Source organism: Nestor notabilis, unplaced genomic scaffold (assembly GCF_000696875.1).
Source record: "Nestor notabilis isolate BGI_N333 unplaced genomic scaffold, ASM69687v1 scaffold15496, whole genome shotgun sequence".
Lineage (NCBI taxonomy): Eukaryota > Metazoa > Chordata > Aves > Psittaciformes > Psittacidae > Nestor > Nestor notabilis.
In genome coordinates this window covers 656-13,868 of record NW_009931586.1, presented here as the reverse complement: position 1 = coordinate 13,868, position 13,213 = coordinate 656, and the positions used below count along the sequence as shown (strand labels likewise).

Genomic DNA, 13,213 nt, shown 5'->3' with positions numbered 1-13,213 from the left:
TACCATCTGTTTGTTTTTTTGGTTTTTTTTTAATCTTCATTATTCTTGCCCACCTGAAATAATTCAAATTCTGAGGATTGCTTGACACAAGAGGTACTTCCCGTTAATTCCTGTGGTTCCCATAAAGGTATCTTCCATCTTTCTCTACGTATGAAAAAAACTGCAAGAGTACTACAGCATTAATTGCAAACATGTTTTTCTGTCAGTGCAACTTCAGGTCTGAGAGACTGGTTAGTGTTAGTAAATAACAGCCTGAAATGTGCTGTTACCTGTGGGCTGTTCTCTCATGCAGTCAAAACATTTTTTTCCTTTTATTTTCTTCCCCCCTCCCCCAGAAAAAGGAAGATAACGGGAAAGCCAAAGTTTCATTTCCTGTAGCTGTAAAATACATTGATACAATGTTCTTGTGTATGTGGTATCAGTGGTAAGTAAAGGTTTGTTATAAAGGTAGAACAGCTGAGAATGCTAAAAGTGTTCCTTGTGGAAACATTTCATGTGAAACGTGTTCCATAACAGTTGTCCTGACTTCTGTCCATAGTGGCCAGCGGCATGCCAGGCTCTTGCCCGAAACTTACACTTCACAGCCTATGGAAAGAAGAATGCTTCTACAAAGGTTTCTGATTCGGTAGGTTTGTGCTTCTTTATATCTTAAGTAACAGATTGGATAATACACAATGCTTGAGAGACATTAAATGAGTGGGTATTGGTGTTTTGTGTTGTGCTCGAGTATGTAATGAGACTGCGTTTTGAAATGGATAGCTCTTTTTAATGATGGTTTCCACCCAGGAGAGTACATAACACTTGCTGCAAGGGTCTTTTTAAGAACATTAAACCTATACTGGTTGCATCTCCATGAAACTTAAGTTTGACCTAGCTTGAAATCTGCGTGATCATGACAAATCGATTTGTTTTCCCAGATTTCTACACAATACCCAGTAGTGGACCATGAATTTGATGCAGTTGTTGTGGGTGCAGGAGGAGCAGGTCTGCGGGCTGCATTTGGTTTGTCAGAAGCTGGATTTAATACAGCATGTATTACGAAGCTGTTTCCCACCAGATCTCATACTGTTGCCGCGCAGGTGAGAAATGAGACAGAACAAACACTTAAAAGATCCCTGCTGTCATAAAGCTGCTTTGGATATGCACATCAACATCACATTTTAAGGCCACGCTTCCTCTTATAAATATTGCATATTTAGTTGAAGCTATTTTGGAGGGCGATACCTGTTTAGATTCTGTTCAGTGCTTTTTCACTGCATTCAATATAACTTTGCAATTTCCTGTGTTACACAAAGCAGCACAAGATAAGAGCTGTTGTGAACTGATAAATTGCAGAGGTTTCTCACAGCCACATTAAATATGACTTTACTGTATCCCTCGTACACAGAGCCATAAATGATATGTGATTTTTAACAGAAGTGAGCAAAATCTACTAAAACTACTTCAGTAATATTCCATGGAAATGGATTTTCATTTTCAGGGAGGGATCAATGCTGCTCTAGGAAACATGGAAGATGATAACTGGAGGTGGCATTTCTATGACACAGTGAAAGGGTCTGATTGGCTGGGTGACCAGGATGCCATACACTACATGACTGAGCAAGCCCCAGCTGCGGTGATAGAGGTGAGACTCACTGGAGCTTGTCAGCTGCAAGTACTTATAACACAGAGTAGCTTCCAAGGAGACCTCCTTACTAGGAACATAATAAAATAACTTTTTGCTTTGTTATGCACAAGAGTTTCCGATGCTTGTATTTGGGTTAACAGCTGGAAAACTATGGGATGCCATTCAGCAGAACTGAAGAAGGAAAAATATATCAGCGTGCGTTTGGGGGACAAAGTCTTCAGTTTGGAAAAGGAGGACAGGCTCACAGATGCTGCTGTGTGGCAGACAGGACAGGACATTCACTATTACATACTCTGTATGGCAGGGTAAGTGGCTGTGAGGTAAACTTGCTTTTGCTTTTTTATTTGCAATTAATGATTTTTCTTTCCTCCCCTGGTGTTTGGGAAAACCAAACACCTCCCTCTCTTCTCCCTCCCCTCAATGCCCTCCCCACCAAATACAAACACAACAACAAACACACCCCCCCCCCCAAAAAAAAAAAAAAACAACAAAACCAAACCAACACAATAACAACAAAAAAACCAACCAACCAAAAAAAACTGAAATAAAACCCAAACCAAATACGTAGCTGGTCACATAGGAACAAGGAATCCAGGAGAATGACTGATAACAATTCTGGTTTTCCTTCCTTCCTGAGGCAGTGTGGAAGGATGTAGCAGAGCTGATGCTTGTTTAGTGGCAGGAGTGTGCAGAAATAGAATAAATTATAGTAGTGGAAGTATATATTTCTGATATATAATAATATAGAGATAAAATAATATATATATTAAAATACAGTATTATGTATAATATATATATAATATATAGTATATGATGTCCTGAACACAACAGCTGTTAGTGTACACTGTGTTAGCTTTGTGGTCTGTAGTACTTCACTTTTAATACTTTTGTGTCTGTTAACTACACCCAAAGAGAATTTATGTAAACATTCCACCAAAAAATATTTACAAAAAAATCTGATGCAGCAGCACTGGGGAACTGTGAAAAGAAGTACAAGGCAGCATTTTCGTTCACTCATCTTCAAACGGGGAACAGGGAGAAATGAGAGGTGTAAATGCTTTAAGACCTACTGTGCATTTCTGAGCTGGCTATATGGCAAGTAAGTGACTGCTGTTCCAGCATCTATTCCTGTCAGTTCTGTAAACCATAACTGAAGATAGGGTCACTTTAAAATGGTAGTAAGCTACTTGAAACCTGAAATTAAGTACCTAGTAGCTAATGTTTTTTTTATTTACTTAGTGGCTAGCTAATTGCTCTCCTTCAGGTCCACACTATAAATGCTGCTGCAACACAGCTGCTCAGTGCTGATCCTTGGGGGCATGAAAGACTTACTTGGCTTGATGCCTGCTGCTGCTGGTATACTAGGCTCCAGGAGATGTACTCCACTTCTCTGTGAGAGGTTTACGTAAAGAAACATGCTGGTACGTGTATCAAGCACTGCAGCTGACTAAAGTGATGCCAAAGGTACAGGGGAAATAATGAGGCTTGCTGATTCGCTATGACTTCTTGGATTAAATGGTTTGGTAACTACCTATATCCCTTTAAGCTAGGTTGGATTCATTAGCAAAGTTTTATAAGGATTTGTGAGGAAACTGGTTTCCCTGAGAGTTGGTCGGGGTGGTTTGTATCCTGATACAGCCCACAGGCATTGACAGCTTTGAAGAGGGGTTTACTTTGGTTTCTGGATTTTTCTGAAAGTTGTGGGGGGTTTTTTATTTTTTATTTTTTATTTTTTTTTTTTTTCGTTTTCCTCAGTCTCTAAGATATGACACAAGCTACTTCGTGGAATATTTTGCCTTGGACCTACTTATGGAAAATGGAGAATGTCGTGGTGTTATTGCCCTTTGCATAGAAGACGGCACTATACATCGTTTCAGAGCGAAGAACACTGTCATTGCCACGGGGTAATGTAAAGTTTATGACAGATGGCAAACTTGAGAGTGCTGCTAGTTGGACCTGTGTGTTTTTACATGTATTTGAATCCAAAGTGTGGAGATGACATGTTGACTTGAAAAACATAATTTATATGTTATTTTCCCTCCCACTTCTGCCTCAATCAGAAGCAATGGAACTGCATTCCATCATTCCGTTTGAAAGAAGACACATAATAATTTTGTGACCAAGTATAAATTTAGTACAAGGTCTAACCGTGAGTTCTAGAACAGGGACATGAAGTTTGAATGTGTAAGAGCGCATGTGTATGCCCCCAATGGCCTTAGATTTTTTGAAACATGCTGTATGTTTCTGTTTGTTACAACACGATATGCATTAGTCTTTTGCTGCTTAGGGCTGTCTTGTATCTGTTTCAGTATGCAAAATATTTATAAACATACCTGTCAAAGAAAAAACTGTTTGTTTGCCTACATAATTCGGCTTTATTAAAGCCAAGGCTGTTTTCATACTTGTGTTCTTTGAGGTATATTGAATATGTAGATAAATACTTTTTGTGAGAGTTTGCCCTGAAATTGTGAGTACGGGCAGTTCTCAGTAATGTTGGAAACTAACCTATTTGTTTTAGGTGTAAGATTTCATGTTTAATACCTGATTTTAGACAACTGAGTTTTGAAATCTAAGAACATAAAATCAGGGCCATATTGAGGATATAAACTATTGCTGTGTGCTATTTTTGATAGAACTGCTAGTAATAGCTTGAATGAAGTCTAATAGTAGTGGATTGAGAGAACTTCCTGACACAACTTTTTTTCTTGCAAAAAGGCTTCTGATACTAACCTATCTATTCGGCTTCGGAATTGTTATTCTTTTTTTTGGGCCTTCTGTCACCAGTTGTTTTTCAAATGTGAGCATAACAGGACAATACCAGTTTGTTTTTTTTATTTTGTTTGAACTTAGTACATGGCAAAACTTACGCATCTTGCTTATTAACCCTCTGCTCTATTTCTGTTACTGTGCAAGCAGCATAGCTGAGCAGTACGTTCTAGAGATTTCTTTTACTTGCTAATTCTGTAAACCTTTGTGTTCTGTAGTGGGTACGGCCGCACTTACTTCAGCTGCACATCTGCTCATACTAGCACGGGTGATGGCACTGCTATGGTCACGCGAGCTGGTCTTCCTTGCCAGGACTTAGAATTTGTACAGTTTCACCCTACAGGTACAGAATATGAAATAATACTTACATTGCTTTCTGAGTTAAACAAACTTTTTGTTGTTTTAAAATGTGCTCAAGTCAGTTTGCACTTTTCTATAGCAGTTCATTAGTTGTTTGTGACAGCTGTTCACACTTGTCTGCAGCTGCTGTTGAATAGAAATCACTGAGTCTTACTTAAAGACTTAGAATGTTGTAAGCGTTTCAGCTGTGCTAATTTATAGATCAGTGTTAAATATTTTGAGGCATTGTCTTTACAAAACTAAAATGTTTTTTGAAGTCCAAGCTGAAACCACTTCACTTTTAAAACTTATGTTTCCTTTTGCCTTTAAAATATTAAAGGGTTCAATAGTAGATGCAGGAGCAATGGGATAGATGCAGCTATTGAGGAATTGCATACTAAATCTTTTGTGCAAGTGGGATAGTTGAAGTAAAGGTATATATTTAGGACTGTGGTTTTATAGCACAGGATCAGTATCTAAACTGTGGACAACAATAGTCACAAAAGTAATTTTTTGTAGTTAATACTTAGTTTTAAATTGTGGTAAGTGGTGAATTTTTAATTGTTCATTTATTTTGCAATGTTATAGCCATACAGTCTTCATTTGACTTTGATAATTTTTTTTCCCTGTCAAAGAACCTTGATTGCCTGTGTGATAATTCTGTAGCTTTTAATGTAATAATCAAACGTATGAGTTGGTTAGCATTTTTGTTTTCTATGATGACCACTGCTGAAGGCTAACTCTGAGTAAGCTTTGACATTCCCCACTATTTGAAGCCATCCTGTATTGCCTTAGCACAGAAGAAGAGGGAACAAAGATGAGCAAACTGGCCTTGAGATAATCAACTTGTGATTTACTTAATCTTGAACTAAGTAATGGCTGAAGGTCTACAAAATCTTCATAAAATTCTCCCTACATATTGATGGGTGCAGATCTCTCTAGTTCTAATATTTTGGATACTGTTGGTGTTGCATATCAACTTGATTATCTTTTGGGAAGAGTATTTGAAAGGAGTAACAATACTTATTTCTAAGCAGTCTTAGGGGGACATTTCCTAGGAGTATGATTAGGGTGGAATAAAATCTACCCATGACTTACTTGCATTGTTTTAGGAAGATCTTGTTTATTCAGTCCTAGTTATCCTGATTGTGAAGCTGTCCAGAGAATCTCTCATTTGATGGTATTTTCTTCATTGACAGGTATCTATGGGGCTGGCTGCCTTATAACAGAAGGATGTCGTGGAGAGGGAGGTATTCTAATTAACAGTCAAGGTGAAAGATTTATGGAGAGATACGCACCTGTTGCTAAGGATCTGGCTTCCAGAGATGTAGTGTCTCGTTCCATGACCATAGAAATCCGTGAAGGAAGGTTAGTTAAATACCCTTAATGAAGCTTCAGAAGAAATACTTAATCATACTAGATGGTAAACTGTACCATAGTTCATTTGATAAACACCTGATATTTCATGTGAGTGAGCTTTAATAACTGTCAGCTGAACTCTGCATATAGGGAAGAAATTCTGCTTGTGAATTCCTAAAGATACTGAAAGGGAACACAAGACATCAGGAGTCTCCTGCTTGAATTTGGTGCATCTAGAGACAATTGCTCTACAAGTTTAACAGATATGCTCTTACTGCAAGCAATGGAAATAATTGGGTGCTCTGTTTTCTTGACTAATTATTTTCAAATGTTACATATTTCTGCAAAGGTATAGTGGTTTAACATCTTCAATACTGTGAAGTATTTAAGTGAAAAGCTGGGAGATGAAAAATATGCTTAAATACTGCCAGGGTCAGTAGTATTTTTCAAATATGCGATCCTGATTTTTGTCAGATAACATTTGATGTTATTTTTTTTTCCCCACGAATGAGACAAATTGGATTAGAAATATTAGTGGTGTTTGCAGAATTCCTGTTACATATTCCCATGTTGACTTTTTTTTTTAATAGGGGTTGTGGCCCTGAAAAAGACCATGTATACCTGCAGTTGCACCACTTGCCACCACAGCAGCTAGCAACCCGTCTCCCAGGAATTTCAGAAACAGCTATGATATTTGCTGGAGTTGATGTCACTAAAGAGCCTATTCCTGTTCTGCCTACTGTCCATTATAATATGGGAGGTATTCCTACAAACTACAAAGGACAAGTAAGTAATATACATCGCTCAGTATTTCTTTTTGCCATAATAGGAAATTATTTTCCAAATATAAAAGCATTAACAATGTTTTTTATATGTGGAAGGATGAATACTAATAATATTGTAATAATAATGTCAGAGTACTTGCACACAATCTGGTTTGTTTTTGTAAATAACTTGAGAACCACGTTCCAGTCCATCTGGAGATGGGAGTACCAAGAAACACCTAAAATGAAGTTACTGTCATGTCTGACAACAATTCTGTTTATCAAGTTGAAGATAATATAGTTGAACAAAGATCAAACTAAGGGTCTCTTATAATCTGTAGCTCAAGTTAGTGTATATTAATTACCTATACCTCATATAATCTCTACACTAAAGCAGATTCTTCTCATACTCATTAGAAATCAATGTGATGGTGTCAGCTGTATTTTTCTATTTCAGTGTATTGTAGTTGTTAATTTTCAATGTAAAATTTTGCCTTAGAAATGTCTGATGAGACTTTCTTCCTGTGCTTTTCTGTCTTGCTGCAGAACTGTGATGAAACAGAACCACATACTTTTCATAAGAATAATTCAAGAAATCTTGGGTTTTAGTGATACCTATATTTACATGGCATTGCTATTTACCCATTAGAACTAAAATGTTCCTGGTTTTAGAGCTGGAGAAAACTTGATTGTTGTGTTTCATCCTTACATGCACATGACCTTTGCAAGATGCAGAGGTTTGTACTGTTACAAACTATTTAAGAAATGAGTGCTAATTGACTGTCTGAAATGATAGGTGATTACACATGTGAATGGAGAGGATAAAGTGGTACCTGGTTTATATGCTTGTGGAGAAGCAGCCTCTGCATCTGTCCATGGTGCAAATCGACTCGGAGCAAACTCACTTCTGGATCTGGTGGTCTTCGGTCGTGCTTGTGCCCTTACTATTGCAAACACATCCAAGCCTGGTAAGTCTCATTGTTTTAGAGACACTTGCCTTTATGATTTCATTTCTTCTCCACAAAGAGTGGTTGCTGCCTAGTTCACAACGCTAGATGTAGACTATTATTTGTTAGATAAGGCAGAAATCATGTTTATGCTTTTTATAGGCATGTTCCTTGCTGTGCAAATGTTTGAAGTTAACATTTGTTTTGTGAGATGGTATTTTTAAAACTAGAATTGGGTCAGTGCTATTGGCAAAAACAGTTGAGATTTTTCACAAATTAGCAAAACAGAATATTAAATATGAAGACTGATTTCTCTACATCCTGCACTGCATTTTTGGATGTTAAGAAAAATTTCTTCACCCAAAGGGTTGTCAAGCATTAGAACAGGTTGCCCAGGGAAGTGGTTGTATTGGCATCCCTGGAGGTATTTAAAAGACGTGTGGGGCTTAAGGGCATGGTTTAGTGGTGGACTTGGCTGGGTTAATGGTTGGACTCTGATCTTAAAGGGTCTTTTTCAATCTAAATGATTCTGTGGTTCTATGTCAAAATGTAGTCTGTCTCACGCTTGGCACTTTTGTATAGTGGAATTTGCTGCCACCTTGTTGATCTGTATTATTATTGCTTAATGTCCAAAATAATAAGATGGATTGTTTTTTCAGTCTGATGGCACAAAGCGTGCAGAGTGATGTTTCCTGATGGAATCAGTTTAGATCTAGTGGTGCCTGTTGGCTCTGGCTTTGTGCAAACATTCGGATCTTTCTGTGGTTCCTTCGAGTTTGAAATTTCAGGAAGGTTTTTATTAGTCTGAATGCAAAGCTACATTTAAGATGAAGTGTGCTGGGAAGATGCTATGTTTAGTTTATTACCCAATAACAGATGGGTTCCAGTATTAGAGGCAAGATGCAGAGCTCGTGTAACTGCCAAGCTTGTTGACTGGTCCCTGGAACCTTAGCAGATCCAAGAGTGGGTGGGAAGCTTGGGAGTGAAGAGACAAGGAAAGTATAGGAGAAGACAGTAAGGAGCCACAAACTTACTCCATAGTTTAGAAGAATTTTCATCAAGTGCTGTTTTTAAGGAATTAACAGCAGAATTTAGCCAAACCTATAAAATTCCTACTTTCCTACAGGAAATAATGTGATTCATATATTCTACTGAGAACTCTATTTTTAAGTGTATGGATAGTATTGGTTGGGAGTTCAGGGAAGTTATAATTAATCTGTACCTCAGAGGAAGAAAACAGATTGTGTTTTAGTTGAATCTGACTTTTAGTAGTTGCTAGTCTATGAAGCTGCCAGAAACCAAAACCGAGCCTGACCTAGTAACTGAATCTTTCTTATTAGGAGACACAGTTCCCTCTATTAAACCAAATGCTGGTGAAGAGTCGGTTGCTAACCTTGACAAATTAAGATTTGCTAATGGAACCATAAGGACTTCAGAAGTGCGACTTAACATGCAGAAGGTAAGCCTGGTTAAGCTCTTGACTATAAGGTGTGAGAAGCTGCAGTCAATGGGGTTTGGTCACATTGCAAATACACTTTAGGAAGTAAAATACACTTTGTGGAACTAAAAAGCAGTATGAGTAAACTTTTCCCTTGGGTAGTTTACCTGCTGTGTAATGGAGTCATAGAATCATAGTCATAGGTTTGGGTTGGAAGGGACCTTAAAGATCACCTAGTTCCAGCTGCCCTGCCATGGGCAGGGACACCTCCTATTAGGCCAGATTGCTCAAATACAGTAGGGTTTCTTCTATTCGGGATGAACAGAAGAATGTTTTTTCTTCAGGCTGCAGATATGTTTGAAGTAAAAACAGCTCCCTGTCAAGCTCTGTTGGAACTAATGAAGTTATGTGGGATATTACGCACATGCAGCGTATCAAACTGATTTTGTTTTACTATTTTGCAGGCAATGCAAAACCATGCTGCTGTGTTTCGTACTGGTTCCGTACTCCAGGAAGGCTGTGAAAAAGTTAGCCAAATTTATAGTGATCTGGCTCATCTAAAAACATTTGACAGAGGTAATTTGATAGTAAAGAATATGCCTTGGCTAGAGTATCCTCTAGGAAAGATGTGGAGTTTGGTGTTTGTTTGTGTTTTGTTTGGGTTTTTTTTTTAGTTATTTTTCTCTCCTGAAAATCTTACGTGTTTCTTGAAACTTTTGCTAAAGGTTTTGACCATTTTGAATTTTTAAAAATACTTTGTAGAGCTTTACTTATTTAAACATGGTAATTACTAAAGTACTTGGTCTTACTGGTTGCTTTCTGGTTGTATACGCTTTAAAAGAAGCAGAGCATGAACTTGGATTCAACCGTATAAGGTTCTAAATGCTGTTCTCTCAGAACATGATTTGAAGTTGTTCAAATACTAAGATGAACTTTAATAGTATCTTCTGACAAAGCCAGGGAGTTTCAAAGAGGTAGCAAGACTATTCATAGGTTGAACACTCAAGTTTTCATTCTTCAGCTGAGTAGATAGTGCTGCAGACAGATACTGTATGTACAGGTACTGATGCACTTTTCGTCCTCTCATGTTGTGTATTTCTCTCCAATTACTACTATTGGATGTGTGTCCTAACAGTGAAAGTAGGACTGGCTTTCTGGGACAGCTCTTGCCAAGCATTAAGTGTTACAATAGCTTAAAATGTAGGGATCAAAATGAAGATACATTCATGTAAGTGAACTTGGGTCTGCCTTGAAGATACTTAAATGAAGAACCTTGTATAACTAGCAGGGCTGTTTGGGTTTTTCCCCCCCGCCTCTTGCTGAGGGTGGGAGGGAAGGGAAAGCCCTGTTTGGATCTGCTAGGAATCTACTTAAAGAGCTACCATTTAGCCAGATCTTCTGATCTGAAATGGGGTATGGGGACTGAGTTGTGGGTATGATATAAAGCAGGCAAAAATCTATGGTGTAATTTTGTCTCAGTAACACACATGTAACAGGGATACCTGGTAGAACTGAACTTCTCTACGATTCATTATGATTTGTTAGGGTACAGGAATTGTTACTGAGCGTTGCAGGCAATAGTGAGTAACTGAGTACTGCAGAGTACTGTGACTGCAGTAGGTAGAGCCTTGGCTGGTTTGATTCTAAGTATCAGCAATAGGACAGAAGTAAATTGAAGAATAACTTTGTTTGTAGAACGTCTTCCGTAGTATTTTAATATTTTACTAGGTATTGTGTGGAACACTGACTTGGTGGAGACCCTTGAACTGCAAAACCTGATGCTTTGTGCCCTACAAACCATTTATGGTGCTGAGGCCCGCAAGGAGTCCCGTGGTGCTCATGCCAGAGAGGACTATAAGGTATAAATATTTTCTGTGACAATTTTCCTTGTTATGTGTCCTTGGATGGATTATTTAAAAGTTGTAATTTCTTTGAAGTGCAGTCTTCATAGTCTTGAGTTGGGATTAGTGTAGTATTTGTTTGGGGTCCCATATGCTCTGTTTTACCTGTTACTTGTTACATATAAAATGACCAATACATGCAACACCAGTGTAACAATCTGGAGACAAGAGTTGTTCCATGTGTGCATCTGAATGATTAGAGAGGTCTAAACTAGGACTATAGTAATAATAAGGTCATGAATGCATAAACAGGACTATTATTTTGTCCTGTGCAAGAAACATTACCTTAAAGCCCTGGTTAAGCTTTTGGTGTTTAAAATTTGACATGGGCAGTGTTAAGATAAAGCTTGCTGGCTATTAGGAGACACATTGTGTTAACAGTTGTAAGTGGAATGCGACTAATCATGTGGTTGTGAAGTGATTTGCAGATGTAACTTCTGGTCTATACTAACCTAACTTTCTCCTTAGTTACGTGTAGATGAGTTTGACTACTCTAAGCCACTCCAAGGCCAGCAGCGGAAGCCATTTGAAGAGCACTGGAGAAAGCACACCCTTTCTTATGTGGATATCCCATCTGGGAAGGTATGTAGAGCCTGATGCTTGAGGGTCTTTCTCACTGTCAACAAACAGCTGCCCTCAGACAGCTCTTGATACTGTTGTTTAACAGTAGGCATAACTGAGAGAAGTTTTTGTTGATATTTAGGAAGTTACTTTGATTTGAGCTGGAATTGTTTTCCCCCTTGTATCAGGCTAGTTCAAAAGCTTTTCCTTTTCCTCTGATGGTGGCAAAAATCTCTTGTTGGTATTTAGCATAACGTTTTTATGGTATTTCAAAGATGGAGCTGAAAAATCTGGCCCTATGAAAAAAAATATTGAGTGGTTTGGAGTTGTTTTTTTTTTTTATCCTGTTCTCTGATTCTCTTTGTTTCCTTTTCCCTAGTTCCAGCTTCCATGAATGTAGTTTGGTGACAAGTGAGAGCACCTTGCTTCCTGAGTAGCTGCTGAGGACAGAAAGTGTCACACAGTTCTGTCCCCTAACTGATTCATTGTGTTTTCTATATCCAAGACTTTTGCAGCTTAAAGAACTAGGAATCTTAGCCAAAACTTCCCTTTTGTCCAGAAGGCTTTTTTAAAGTAGCAGTCTTCTGATACCATTTTTGGTCAGGCTTTGCTTTTAAAGGAATTGAATCAGTGGTAACTTGGTGGAACATAAATGTTCCTTGTAGGTTACTAACTGTTCATTTTTAACGGAAGGAATGGAATAATGGAGAAATAGTCTTAACATCAATGAAGTGTAACTCAGTTATCTGTGTTACTCGGTCATTCTTGTTAGCTAGACTGTCTTGTTTAGATAAAAGAGGTTTGTCTTAAAGTTCTTCGTTCTTTTTTACTTCAGGTGACTTTGAAATACAGACCTGTGATCGACAGAACTCTGAATGAACAAGACTGCTCAACTGTCCCCCCTGCTATTCGCTCATACTAGTAACTTAAATTTAACTGGCAGCCCTCTCCCAGAGGCGGTTAGTGGATGTAAGCATAGCACAAGCAAATCAAAATAGTACTGTCACTATCAATTAATGGAAAATGCTGATTAAACTTCTTTCCAGCTTGTATTTTGCTGTTGCTTACTGTACAGTTATGAAAATGGAATACAGGACAGCTTGTGTTCTTTCACCCATCTATTAAAACTGACAGGGAAAACACAAAATGTGTCTAAATAAAGTGATGAGAAGTCTTGTATTTGTTTGAATGTTATGTATATAATTATCATGCTTTTATTTTGGATGTATAGTTATATTTCCGTATTTTAAGAACAAGAAATGCATTGCAGTAGTTTTGGACAAGATTGAGATGCTGAATTTTATGAATGGGGACTTAAAGTCAAGCATCATAATTGCTGATGTAAGTAACATGAAAGAAAATGATGCACTAGTAATTACAACTTTGTTTTTTCCAAAGCTAAAATTGTAAAAACTGTCATTATGTTGCCCTGTTGAAGAAAACAAGATACTTCTACTCCAGTTACTTCCTCCGAAATATACCATGAACAGAATTTAATCTTAATAGCTGAT

At 37.8% G+C, this 13,213-nt stretch overlaps 1 protein-coding gene across 1 annotated transcript; it reads left to right on the top strand.

Annotated features, from left to right (window-relative positions):
- The first annotated feature begins 544 nt into the window (after positions 1 to 544).
- On the top strand, positions 545 to 12,800 carry SDHA (succinate dehydrogenase complex, subunit A, flavoprotein (Fp)). The gene is made up of 14 exons (XM_010015986.1): positions 545 to 625; positions 918 to 1,079; positions 1,481 to 1,624; positions 1,768 to 1,932; positions 3,383 to 3,531; positions 4,612 to 4,736; positions 5,932 to 6,100; positions 6,682 to 6,877; positions 7,652 to 7,823; positions 9,143 to 9,261; positions 9,705 to 9,816; positions 10,969 to 11,099; positions 11,610 to 11,723; positions 12,538 to 12,800. Exons 3-14 carry the CDS (start codon positions 1,508 to 1,510, stop codon positions 12,622 to 12,624), a joined length of 1,656 nt encoding a protein of 551 aa, XP_010014288.1. The 5' UTR covers positions 545 to 625; positions 918 to 1,079; positions 1,481 to 1,507; the 3' UTR covers positions 12,625 to 12,800.
- The last annotated feature ends 413 nt before the right edge of the window (positions 12,801 to 13,213 follow it).

What these genes read in the sequence shown, in the direction of transcription:
- SDHA (XM_010015986.1), top strand. Translation starts at nt 1,508, where the DNA reads ATGGAAGATGATAACTGGAGGTGGCATTTCTATGACACAGTGAAAGGG. An exon ending in AACACTGTCATTGCCACGGG is followed by an intron (nt 3,532 to 4,611) that starts GTAATGTAAAGT and finishes TGTGTTCTGTAG; the next exon opens with TGGGTACGGCCGCACTTACT. An exon ending in TCTAAAAACATTTGACAGAG is followed by an intron (nt 9,817 to 10,968) that starts GTAATTTGATAG and finishes ATATTTTACTAG; the next exon opens with GTATTGTGTGGAACACTGAC.